The sequence below is a fragment of the Rhincodon typus genome, chromosome 7 (assembly GCF_021869965.1).
Source record: "Rhincodon typus isolate 14 chromosome 7, sRhiTyp1.1, whole genome shotgun sequence".
In the NCBI taxonomy this organism is placed as follows: domain Eukaryota; kingdom Metazoa; phylum Chordata; class Chondrichthyes; order Orectolobiformes; family Rhincodontidae; genus Rhincodon; species Rhincodon typus.
In genome coordinates, this window is record NC_063338.1 from 98,454,693 (window position 1) to 98,467,915 (window position 13,223).

General features: G+C 44.2%; 1 protein-coding gene across 1 annotated transcript in view; it reads right to left on the minus strand.

The window, feature by feature from the left end:
• Nucleotides 1-3,967, minus strand: part of LOC109918935 (unconventional myosin-X) — a 160,185-nt gene extending 156,218 nt beyond the window's left edge. The window contains exon 1 of the mRNA XM_048599294.1: nucleotides 3,742-3,967. Within this exon, the coding sequence (XP_048455251.1) occupies nucleotides 3,742-3,762 (21 nt within the window). The 5' untranslated portion in view covers nucleotides 3,763-3,967. The remainder of the gene's footprint in view (nucleotides 1-3,741) is intronic.
• Nucleotides 3,968-13,223: the final 9,256 nt, after the last annotated feature.

Here is a 13,223-nt window from a genome sequence, read left to right on the forward strand (position 1 = left end):
GGCCCTCCGGCAGCACGGTGCTCCCTTGGCGCTGGCCCTCCGGCAGCGTGGTGCTCCCTTGGCGCTGGCCCTCTAGCAATGCAGTGCTCCCCAATTACTGACTGGCCAACAATGCAATACGCTGTCGGTACAGATCTTCTAGTCTTTTTTTTAATCAATTCCCTCCTGCTACATGGTTTGAACTCTTCAATGATCTCCTGAATCACTGGGACAGGTTTTCAGATAGGTTGGACCTTTACAAACAGGACTGTCTGTACCCTGAACCAGAATGGGACTAACATCCTTGTGGGATGGTTTGCTTGTGCTGATGACAGCAGCTTAAACTATTTCAGCAGGGGCAGGGGTCACAATGTGTTAGTTCAATAGTGTCACAGCATAGTTCAGAAAAGGAACTAAGGCAGAGCTGGTTCAGCCATGTGTGTCTCAAGGGAGTAAGACTAAGCTGGACGGCCTCTATTTTAATGCCAGGAGTATTAAAGGTAAAACATGTGAGTTGAGTGTGGATTGACACATGGAATTGCAATGTTGTTGCAACACTGAGATGTGGTTGAGGGAGGGAAAGACTGGCACCTCAACGTTTCAGGGTATACGATCTTCAGGCAGGACGGGGAGGATACAAATGTGGAGGTGGTGTCGCATTATTAGTTAGAGAGTCAGTTACTACGGTAAGGAGGAATGATATCTTGGAAGGGTCATCAAACGAGGCTTTGTGGGTAGAATTTGGAAATAAAAAGGGGACAATCACACTGTTAGGAGTGTATTATAGGCCTCCGAACAGTCAGTTGGTAATTAAGGAGCAGATGTGTAGTCAATTCACTGAGCCATGTAAAAATGATAACGATTGGGTTAACTGCCACAATATAATTATTATAACAGTATAGAGGGTTCAGAGGGGGCAGATTTCTTGAAACAGTACTGGACCTAATTCTGGGGAAGGAAGAAGGATAGGGATTGGAGGTGACAGTGGAGGAGCATTTTAGTGATAAGAGTTTTGGGTTGGCGCAGAGCAGATTTTATTAAAATAAGGCAGGAATCTGGCCAAAATAGACTGGGAACTGCTAGTTGAGGCTAAATCTTCAACAGAACAGAGGAAAGTGTTCAAAAAGGTACTGGTTAGAATACAGGCCAAACATGTTCCCTTAAGGGTGAAATGTAGGATCAATAAGCCCAGAGAACCCTGGACGTTGAGGAATATTCTGGACTGGATAAAGAGAAAGAGAGACTTTTAAATAGGTACAAAGAAAACAAATCAATAGTCACCTGAGAGGAGTATAGAAAGTGCAGGGCTGAACTCAAGAAGGCAATTAGGAGATCAAAGAGGGGTATGAGAAAACACAGGCAGGCAAGATTAGGAAGAATCCCAAGACACTCTGGAAGTCAGTAAAGGGGAAGGGAGAATAACCAGGGAAAGAATAGGATCCAAAAACAGAAATTGCTGGAAAAGCTCAGCAGGTCTGGCAGCATCTGTGGAGAGAAATCAGGATTAACATTTCGGGTCAAGTGACCCTTCCTCAGAATCATTCAGAAATGGTAACTCTGATTTCTTGCCACAGATGCTCCCAGACCTGCTGAGTTTTTCCAGCAATTTCTATTTTTGTTTCTGATTTTCAGCATCTGCAGTTCTTTTGGTTTTTAAAGAGTAGGATCCATTAGGAACCAATCTGTGCATGAAGCCAGAGGATATTGGTACAGTGAGTAAATGAGTACTTCACATCTGTCTTTACTCACGAGAAGGATGCAAGTACGGAATTCAAGATGGACTGTGAAGTTCTTGAGAAGATTGATATAAGAAGTAAGGAGATATTGGAGTTTGATGAATTTAAAAGTGGACAAATCCCCAGCTCTGGATGAGTTGTATCCCAGGCTGCTGTGGGAGACGAGGGAGGAAATAGCAGGGGCCCTGACCCAAATTTTTAAATCATCTATGGCCTCAGGGGAATTGCCAGAGGATTGGAGGACAGCTAATGTGGTTCCACTTTACAAGAAGCATGGTAGAAGTAGAGCTGGGAAATATAACCCAGTGAGTTTTACATCAGTGGTAGGGAAACTAGTGGAGAAAACAGTGAAGGAGAAAATTAGTCTCTATTTAAGAGAGGCGAGGTTTGATCAGGGATAGTCAGCATGACTTTGTCAAAGGAGATTCATGCCGAATGAATTTCACTAATTTTTTTTTGAGGATGTGACCAAATGTGTTGATCAGGATATGGTATTTGATGCAGTTTATATGGATTCTCGACAAAGTCCCTCATGGGAAACTGATAAAGAAAGTACAATCTCATGGGATCCAGGAAAACCTGGCTTGTTGGATCCAATATTTGGTTTTGTGGAAGGAGATCCAGGGTTGTGATAAAAGGCTGTTTGTGTGACTGGAACTGGGTGTGTGTCGTGTACCATAAGGATCAGTGCTGGTCCCTTACTGTTGTGATATTTATAAATAATGTAGATGAAAACATTGGGGTCAATGGTAAGTAGGTTTGCAGATGGCACAAAGATTGGCAGTGAGGAGTAAGATCTTAGGTTACAGGATGATATAGACAGGTTGTTCAGATGGGCAATTCAGCGGCAGATGAAATTTAACACTGATAACTGTAAGTGATGCACTTTGGAAGAAGCCAAGAAAACAAGGGAGTGTTTAATGAGTGGCAGAACACGAAGAAGCTTAGAGGAACAGAGGGATGTTGGGGTGCTTGCCCACAGGTCCCTGAAGGTGGTAGGACAGATTAATAGGGTAGCTAAGGCAGCAGACGGGATGTTTGCCTTTATTAGTCGAGGTATAGATTATAAGAGCAGGGAGGTTGTGTTGGAGCTGTGCAGGACTTTGGTTAGACCACAGCTGGAGTACTGTATGAAATTCTAGTCACCACACTATAGGAAAGATGTGATTGCATTGGAGGGAGTACAGAGGAGATTCACCAGGATGTTGCCTGGGATGGAGCATTTCAGTGATGAAGAGAGGATGGATAAACTCAGGCTGTTTTCTTTCAAGGAGAGAAGTTTGAGGGGGACCTGACAGAGGTGTATACAAATCGGAGGGGCATGGACAAGGGAGCACATTTTTTTAAAAAGTGAAAGGCAGGAGGTTTAGAAGGAATTTGAGGAACTATTTATTCACCCAGTGGGTGGTGGGGGTCTGGAATGCGTTGCTTAGGACGGTAACCAAACCTCACAACCTTTAAAAAGCACTTGAAATGTCAAAACATTCAAGGCTACGGGCCTAGTGCAGGAAAGTGAGACTGGTGTGGGTAGTCGTGTAGTTTGGGTGGTACAGACTGGATGGGCTAAAGGTCCTGTTCTATGCTGTATGATTCCATGAATGTTGAAGGGACGGAATCACAGGGATCTCGGGGTTCCAAAAACTCTCACGATCAGGATACAACCTCTAACTTGCCACAGCCCAAATTTTACATGACAATCCCAGTGCACTCATGCTCCAGCTCCGTGCCAATCCCAGGCCAATCCCTAGGCAGTGCTGAGCCAATCGCAGGCCAATTCCAAGCCATTCCCAGACTTGGCAATCCCAGACCAGCCTCGGACACTCCCAATCGAGTCCTGGGACAATTCCAGACCCGGGCTGGACTCATCCCGAGACAGTTCCGGACAATCCCGAGCAATGAATGGTCTCAGTGCTAAAACAGTCCGGTTGCTATAAATTGTGAAGTTTACTTAATTGTCTGATACTGATGGGATGTAACGGAGGGTCGGGCGCATTAACCATCAGGGGCAGGCTAGAAGCTCACTCACCTCTCTCAGGAACTTGTCCATGACGTTTCAATGCAGCTCCTTATCTCAGTTCAGGGGCAGAAGGTATAGGAAATGTGGACGAAGAACATGTTGGGTCTGTCGGTAAACAGACACCCAGAAAAGAGGGAGCCCAGAGAGAGAGAGAGAGGTGTGCCTACACCGATCCTGTAGGGAAGCAGGCACACACTCACTCACTCCGGTCCCCTCACTCTCTATTCCTCTTTCTCTTCCCCCTGACTATCTGCCCGTATCTCTCTATGTCCCTCTCCCTTTCTCTCTCTCTCTCTCGTCATCACTGCCGGCACACTCAGTATCTGAGCCAGGCTGGGTCAGAGCTTCAGGATCCTCTCTCCTCCTACCCGTCCATATATGGACCCGGCTCATTCCCCTCCCCCAGTTCCTGCCCTGCAATCAGTTAACTCATTCACAACTGGACCCATCGCTGTTAGATCTGATAACGGAGGAACTTTAAACAATAACTAACAGGCAAATGCTTAGAAACAGGATCAGGCTAAAGCTATTTCAATCACGGCTCAAATTCAATCGCCGAGAGGAATTCTCACTCTCTCGAACATAGAGTGATCTTGATAAATGAGTAACAGGGGCTGGCAGGGCGCCTATCTCCCCAAACCCAACCACAAACACAGACTGCGCCAACAGCAAGGCTGCAAGCATCAACCTTCAAACTGGAGGTTTGCTGAGACTCCACATATTGACATTTCAGAATGGCAGACTGTACAACAGTTTTTCAATCCATCAGTAATTACTGTATCCCATTGCACATAATACGCAACCCCCAACATTCCAACGTTTTGCAGCCAACAAAGGCTCTCTGAAATGTCACTGTTGTAATGGAAGAAACAGGGGCCACAACACTGTTCTGAGAAGGGTCTCCCTCTGCTCTACTCCTCTCCCTTCTTAAGCTTTCTCCCTCCCTAATCGACCCCTCATCATCTCTCCTCCCTTCCCTAACTGTCCACCTCATCACTGCACCTCTGCTTCACTCCATTCACTCAATTCCCACAGCTACTTTTCACCTAGTATTGTGTGATGAAGCATGGTTAATTGGTAATGTAAATTATCGGTAATTAGTATCGGTAAAAGATCCATTGGGAAATTGTGCTAATAATAATGAATCCATGCAATAAATTTGAGAGTGACATACTCCAGTCTTAAAACATAATGTTAAACTTAAAGAAAGCCAATTACATAGTTATGAGGGAAAACTGGCCAAGAATAATTGGGGAAGTAGACTAAAAGGATTGACACAAAAACAACTGTGGAAAACATAATCACATTCACTGAGTTTGCTCACTGAGTTCCAGGTTTTTGTTTTGGACTGAATTCTCTCATTATTTTTCCTTGTTGGCCTGGGATAGAATAATCACTGACAAGGTCAGCATTTTTGTCCATCTCACAAGCTGGTTAAGAGTCACAAAAACAGAAATTGCTGGGAAAGCTCAGCAGGTGTGGCAACATCTGTGAAGAGAAATTAGAGTTAACATTTTGGGTTGAGTGACTCTTCCTCAGAACAATTTAAGAGTCAGCCACATTGCTGTAAGTTTGGAGTCACATGAGATCATACCTTAAGAAGAGGAGGTTTCCCTCCCTGAAGGGTATCACTGAACCAGACGGGTTTTTATTACAATCAATGATAGTTTCAAAACCATCTTTACCTGGTCTGGCCTATATGTGACTCTAGTCCCATAGTAATGTGATTGACTCTGAGCAGCCACTCAGTTCAAGGGCAATTGAGGAAGAACCACAAGTGCTGACCTTGACAGCTATGACCATGTCATGTGAAAGAATAAAAGGGGAAAAGAATCAAATTCTACCAGCACTAGCAGCTAAAATTTGGTTCTGAACCCATATCATCAGAGCATTTATCAATGATTGCTAGCCCAATACTATTACCTGTACAAACTGATAAAATAACTAAGAACATAAAAACAGGTTAAAAGAGCTTGCGCATGTTTTAAGAAGCAGCACAGCAGCTAATGTAAACATTGATCTCTTTGAGGCAGAGACAGGAGAAATTATCATGGGGAATGGGAAAATAGAAGTCAGTGAAGAAATATTTCAACAGAAGTTGCTGGAAAATCTCAGCAAGTCTGGTAGTATCTGTGAAGAAAAAATCAGAGTTAATATTTCGGATCTGGTGACCCTTCCTCAGAATTGATGGTAGCTGGGAAGACATTGGTTTATATGCAGAAAAGAGGGAGGGAGGTGGGGTAGGGAGTAAATGATAAGATAAAGGATGGAGCTCAAAGAGAGAGAAGAGCAGTTGGATAGGCAAAGGAGTTGATAATGATCTGGCTAGGAGGGGGAATAGCTGTTAATGGGGACTCCTAGTGACTAAGAATAGGTCATGTAATATGGCAGCCTATGTGATAACAAGGCCTTATGTGTGAGGTAGGGGGCTAGGACATGGGAGAGTTTAGACCCTAAAATTATTGAACTGGATACTGAGTCTGGAAGGCTGCAGGGTTGCCAAGTGGGTAATGAGGTGTTGTCCTTACAACTTGCACTGAGCTTCACTGGAACACTGCAGCTAGTGTCTTTTTTTCCTTTATTCATTCATGGGATGAGGGTGTTGCTGGCTAGGCAGCATTTATTGCCCATCCCTAATTGCCCAGAGGGCAGTTAAGAGTCAACCACATTGCTGTGGGTCTGGAGTCACATGTAGGCCAGACCAGGTAAGGGTGGCAGTTTTGTTCCCCAAAGGACATTAGTGAACCAGATGGGTTTTTCCTGAAAATTGACAATGGATTCATGGTTGTCATTAGATTTTTAATTCCAGATACTTTTTGACTTCAAATTCCATCATCTGCCAAGGTGGGATTTGAACCTGGGTCCTCAGAACATTATCTGGGTCTCTGGATTAACAGTCCAGTGATAATACCACTAGGCCATTGCCTCCCCCCAAGACAGACCATGTAGCCCAGGGAACAGGGTGGTGTGTTAAAGTGGCAGGCAACTGGAAGCTCAGGACCTTTTTTGCAGGCAGAATGTAGATGTTCCGCGAAGCAGTCACCCAGTAAATATTTTCCTAGCTACTATCAATTCTGAGAAAGGGTCACCAGACCTGAAATGTTAACTCCGATTTTTTTCTTCACAAATACTGCCATGCCTGCAGAGCTTTTCCAGCAACTTCTGTTTTTGTTCCTGATTTACACCATCCAGAGTTCTTTTGGTTTCTAATAAATATTTCAAATCTGTCTTGACAGTAGAAGGGACAAATTGCATTCCAGAAATAGAGGATGATGGGGAGCTAAGAAGAGAGAAGAATTAATTAACATCAGGAGAGAAAAAGTACAAGAGAAACATAAAGGACCATAATACAACAAATCTAAGGGGTTAAAGACCTACATTGCAGGGTTTGAAGAGATTGATTTTGACAGAGTGGTTGTGCGAGCTATGATTTTTCCAAGATTCCCTAGATTCAGGAATGGTCCCGACAAATTAGTAGTTTCCAACTGTTACACCTCTATTTAAGAAAGGAGGGAAGAAAAGACAGGGAACTCCAAGTCAGTCAATCTGAAAACAGTCTTCAGAAAAGTTATTATTTGGAAAGTCTTAATCATAGGCTTAGAAAATCAGAATATAATCAGACAAACTCAACCTGGCTCTACAAAAGGGAAATGTCTGACAAATTCACTGGGGTTTTTCCAGGATGTAATCAATAGGGTAGATTTAGTTTGGGTAGCATGCCTCTCAACTTCTTACGTCACCACAGCCTTAGTTCAAACATGAATAAAAGAGGGAACTGAATTCCAGAGGTGAGGTAAGATGGACTAATCTTCACATTGAGGCAGATTTTGATGAAGTTTCTTTTTTATTCATTCATGGGCTATGGACTATATCTGACTGAGCAAGAACTTATTGGGGAGGTGGTGGCCGAGTGATATTATTGCTAGCTAATCCAGGCAAAACCAAATTAAGTTAGAGGCCCAACTATACGGTCTCCCACCACCAGTGGCAATGCCTATTATGGAAACATAGAAGATACGAGCAGGAGGAGGCCATTTGGCCCTTCAAGCCTGCTCCACCATTCATTACAATCATGGGTGATCATCAAACTCAACAACTTAATCCTGCTTTCTCCCCAAAACCTTTGATCCTATTCGCCCCAAGTGTTATATCTAGCTGCCTCTTAAAACATTCAATGTTTTGGCATCAACTACTTCCTGTGGCAATGAATTCCATAGGCTCACCACTCTTTGGGTGAAGAATTGTCTCCTCCGTCCTAAATGGTCGACCCCGAATCCTCATACTGTGATCCCTGGTTCTGGACAACGTAACAGGATACAAAATGAAGTAGAGCAAGACAGTGGACAAAGTTACATCCCTCCCTGATGCGCTCTATGTTCGGTTTGAACAGAATGCCAGTGGCACAGTGTCACCTGCCCCAATAGCCCCAGACCCACCAGCTCCCTCTGTCACTGCGGCAGATCTGTCTTCCTAGGCGTGAACCCAAGGAAAGTGGTGGGCCCGGGCAGTGTTCCCTGTCATGCACTCAGATCCTGTGCTGACTGGCTGGAGGAGGTATTCACCGAAATCTTCACCCTCTCCCTCCTATAAGCTGAAGTCCCCTCCTGCTTCAACAAGACCACCATCATCCCAGCACCTAAGAAGGCACATACAACGTGCCTTAGTGACTATCCGCCCAGTGGCTGTGACCTCCATAATCATGAAGTGCTTTGAGAGGCTGGTTACGATCCACATCAACTCTAGTCTCCCAGCCTGCCTCAATCCTCTGCAATGATGATGTAACAGATTCACAATGGACACATTTCCCTAGCCCCGCACTCATCCCTGGAACATCTGGACAACAAGGACACCTACAACAGATTCCTGCTCATTGACTACAGCTCCAGTTTCAACACCATTATCCCCTCCAGACTGATCTCAAAACTCCGGGACCTAGGTCTTGGCTCCGCCCTCTGCAACTGGGTCCTCAGCTTCCTGACCCACAGACTGCAATCAGTGAAGATAGACAACTGCACCTCCTCCACGATAACACTCAACACTGGAGCCCCCCAGGGATGAATCCTCAGCCCCCTTCTCTACTCCCTGTACACACACGACTGCGTTGCCAAATTCCAAACAAATGTCATCTACAAGTTTGCTGACAAACCGTGGTAGGACAGTAACCAAACAACGATGAGTCAGAATACAGAAAGGAGACAGAGGGCTTGGTGACATGGTGCAATGATAACAACCTCTCTCTGAATGTCAGCAAAACAAAAGAACTGATCATTGACGTCAGAAAGAAAGGAGGAGAACACACCCCTATCCACATCAATGGAACTGAGGTGTGAGAGGGTTGACAGTGTTAAGTTCCTAGGAGTGACGACGACCTGTCCTGGACTTCCCATGTAGATGCGTTGGTCAAGAAGGGACAACAATGCTTCTTCTTCCTCAGACGGCTCAGGAAATTTGGCATGTCCATAAGGTCCCTCACCAACTTCTACAGATGCCCCATTGAAAGCATACTGTCCGGGTGCATAACGGCCTGGTGTGGCAACTGCTCTGCCCAGGACTGTAAGAAACTACAGAAGGTGGTGTGCACAGCCCAGACCATCACAGAAGCCAACCTTCCATCCATGAACTCCATTTACATGGCTTGCTGCTGTGGAAAGGTGGCCAACATCATCAAAGACCCATCACACCCTGGTAATGATCTCCTACAGCCTGTTCCGTCAGGCAGAAGGTACAAAAGCCTGAACACACACACCAGCAGGTTCAGGAACAGCTTCTTCCTGGCTGTTATCAGACTGTTGAATGGATTCTCTAACTTCAAATAATGCAGATCATGTTAATGTTGATCTTGCCAAGTGCATGTCCTGTGCAGTATAACCTGTATGCCTCACTCTGTCCGAGTTGTTTTTTCACCTTATGATCTGTATGTCCTTGCTTACTACGATCTGCTGTACTGCTCACAAACAAAGCTTTTCACTGTACTTAGGTGATTACAATACATCAAATCAAATCAAATCAGAGACCCAGATAAGGCTCTGGGAACCCAGGTTCAAATCCTAATATGACAGATAGTCGCAATAGAATCCAATTTAAAAAAAAAATCTGGAATTGACAGTCTAGCAATGACAATGAAATGATTGTTTGGGGAAAAATCGATCTGGTTCAAAACTATCCTTTAGAGTTGGAAATCTGCTGTCCTTACCTGACATGCTCTACATGTGAGTCCAGACCCACAGCAATGTGGTTGACTGGAAACAACCCTTTGGGCATTTAGGAGGAGGCAGTAAGTGATGGTCAGCCAATGATGCCCACATCCTGTGAATGAACTAAAAGAAAAATAATTGCCCTGGAGAATGTGGTGCTGAGCTGCCTTTTTGAACCACTGCAGGCCACAGGGACTTGTGGGTATACCCACACTGCTGTTAGGGAGGTAATTAGATGATTTTGACCCAGAAACAGCGATATAAAAGACAGGATGGTGTGCAGCTTGAAGAGGAACTTGCGGGTGGGGGTCTTCCAATGTATCTGCTGCCCTAGTACTTCAAGATGGCAAACGTCATGGGTTTGGGAGGTGCATCAAGGAGCTCCTGCAAAACTGGAATCGAGAAAAAACTCTCTGCTGGTCGGTCATCTCAACTTTAGGACATCTCTGCAGAAATTTCTCAGGTTAGTGTTCAAGGCCCAACCATCTTCAGCTGCTTCATTAGCAACCTTTACTCCATCAAAGGGCCAGAAATGGGGATCTTTGCTGATGATTGAACATTATTTTTCACCATTCATGATTCCTCAAATAGTAAAGTAGTCTTTGTCATTTGCAGCAAGACCTGGACAATGTTAGGTAGGGACTCTATGATTCCATTTGGCAATTAACATCTGTGACACATGAATGGCAGGCATCTCCAACAAGAGAGAATCTAACTATTTCCACTGATATTCAATGGTATTACCATCACTGAGGGTTACTATTGACCAGCAACTGACCAGACTTGCCATATGAAAATGGCTAAACAGCAGGTTAAGAGCTAAGAGTTCTGTGGTGACTAACTGATCTCCAGACTTCCCCAAAGCCTGTCCACTATCTACAAACAACAAATCAGGAGTATAATGGAATACTCCCCACTTGCCTGGATGAGTGCAGCTCTGACAACACTAGAGAAGCTCAACACCACTCAGGGACCCACTTGATTGACATCTTATCCATCAATTCAACATTTATTCCCTTCATCATCAATGTGCAATGTATTACAACCAGTCCTTGGGTGAAGTTCCCTAATTCATTATGGTTCCAAGCAGAATATCCCAAAATTAAGCTGCTGGGTGAGGGGCTTTGGATTGGCTTCCTTTCTTTATTCACCCGACCCCTTGGTTAGTTGTAATTAGGTTAATTTAGAAAGGATCCCTTCCCTGGTTCATACTATTCTCCCACACCCAAATGAATTCATATTTTAAAAGGAGCAAATTTAACCAGGCATTCCTGAGTTGACAGTTAAGTGAGTTTATTAGTTACTAAACGCGAGAACAAACAATAACGCAATAGCACATGGAATGCAGCAGTTCAACAAGGCAGCTCACCACCATCTTCTCAAGGGCAACTAGGGCTTACTATGATAATACATGCTGGCCCAGCTAAAGTACCAATATCCCATGAGTGAATATCAAAAAACAAACCAACACACAGTATAAGAATAAGAAGCGAGTACAAAAATGATAGAAATATAATAAAATGATGGGGTTAGTCTCTGAGTCAATCATGAAAGGTAAGTAGTAGAACATTACAGTTGTTACATTGGATGGTAGCAGCAGCATTGACATTGGTGGGTGAGCGGTCAATTTCAAGATTCCTGCTTGATTTTCAGGTTGACTGAAATTCTTTTGGCCTTTTTCGTTTTGACAAAACTGGTTGGCAACACTTAGAGTGAGATAATGTCTTTTCCCTTTTTCACCTTCAGTGCAGGGATGTTTAAGCTCAAAGCTCAAAATGTCAAAGCTGTGACCCTTGCAGTAGATGTCCACACACTTAGATGTTGGGCTACAAACAAACAAAGGCCTGAGAGCCTGTGTGGACCCAGGGAATGTCACCTGTACAGAATCAGGGAAACTTTAAATGGGGTGGCACAGTGGCTCAGTGGTTAGCACTGCTGCCTCACAGCACCAGGGACCTGGCTTCAATTCCACCCTCGGGTGACTGTCTGTGTAGAGTTTGCACATTCTCCCCATCTCTGCGTGGGTTTCTGCCAGGTGCTCTGGTTTCCTCCCACAGGCTAGGTGAATTGGCATGCTAAATTATCTGTAGTGTTCAGGGATGTGTGGGTTAGATGTGTTAGTCATGGGAAATGCAGGATTCCAGGGAAAGCATAGGGGGATGGTGCTGGATGGGATACTCTTCAGAAGGTCAGTATGGACTTGTTAGGCCAAATGGCCTGTTCCCACACTGCAGTCAGTTTTTAACTTTTTTTTGTATATCCCTGGAAGGAAAAAACACAAACACGTCTATAGGAGATAGCTTCCTATTGACAGAGGGCTGGGCAGTCAACCTCTCATTATCTCTTCCTTTTTGGTCCTTCTGTTTAAAGTTTCCCTGATTCTGTACAGGTGTGACATTCCCTGGGTCCACACAGGGTCTCTGCCACATGGTCATGGAATTTAGTCCACGCTTGTGTTTTGGTTGTAGCAATCCTCTATTAAAAAGGCACTTTTTTTGAATTAAACATTCAACATGTCCACCACCACTTTGGGGTTTTGATCCATTGTCATGACAAGTAGCAGCAGTGTGTCCCATCTTCAAGATGCATTGCAGAAACTCACCATTGCTTCTTAGACCCCACATTCCAAATTCATGACCAGCTCGATCTAAAAGGGTAAAGTCAACAAATACATGGGAATACCAGCACCTGCAAGCTTTCCTCCAAACCACTCACTACCCTGACTTGGAAAGATATTGCCATTCCTTCAGTGTCACTAAGTCAAAGTCCGAGAATTCCCTCCCTAATGGCATTGTAGCTGTATCTATACCACAAGGATTACCGTGGTTCAAGATGGCTGATCATCACAACTTCTCCTGGGTTATTAGGGATGGGCAATAAAGACTGGCCTAATCAGCAATATCTACTCCCATGGACGATATTTTAACAAAAGGCAAAGAGTAATAGGTCTATATTTTGCTGAAAAAACAGTTTGTTGAAGTTTTCCAATGTGCACTCATCAGGATGATTTGTAATAACAGAAATTGAAGGGGAAAAACCAACATTTATACTTCATGAAAGGAAAGTGCTGGTTGTTTGGTAACTAGACTTTGATTGATAGAGGTGGTGCCATGAAAAATGCAACAAATAATGATGATTGACAGAAACTAACCTCAGTACAGCAGTCCCTCATCGACAGTACAGAATTTACCCGCTGTCGACTCTTTGGCAAAGCAGTGGGCACTCAGTAATGGCCCTCAACCAATGCAGCAAACTCTCATTATTGACCATCTGACTCCGTACTTCTGAGTATTAGCC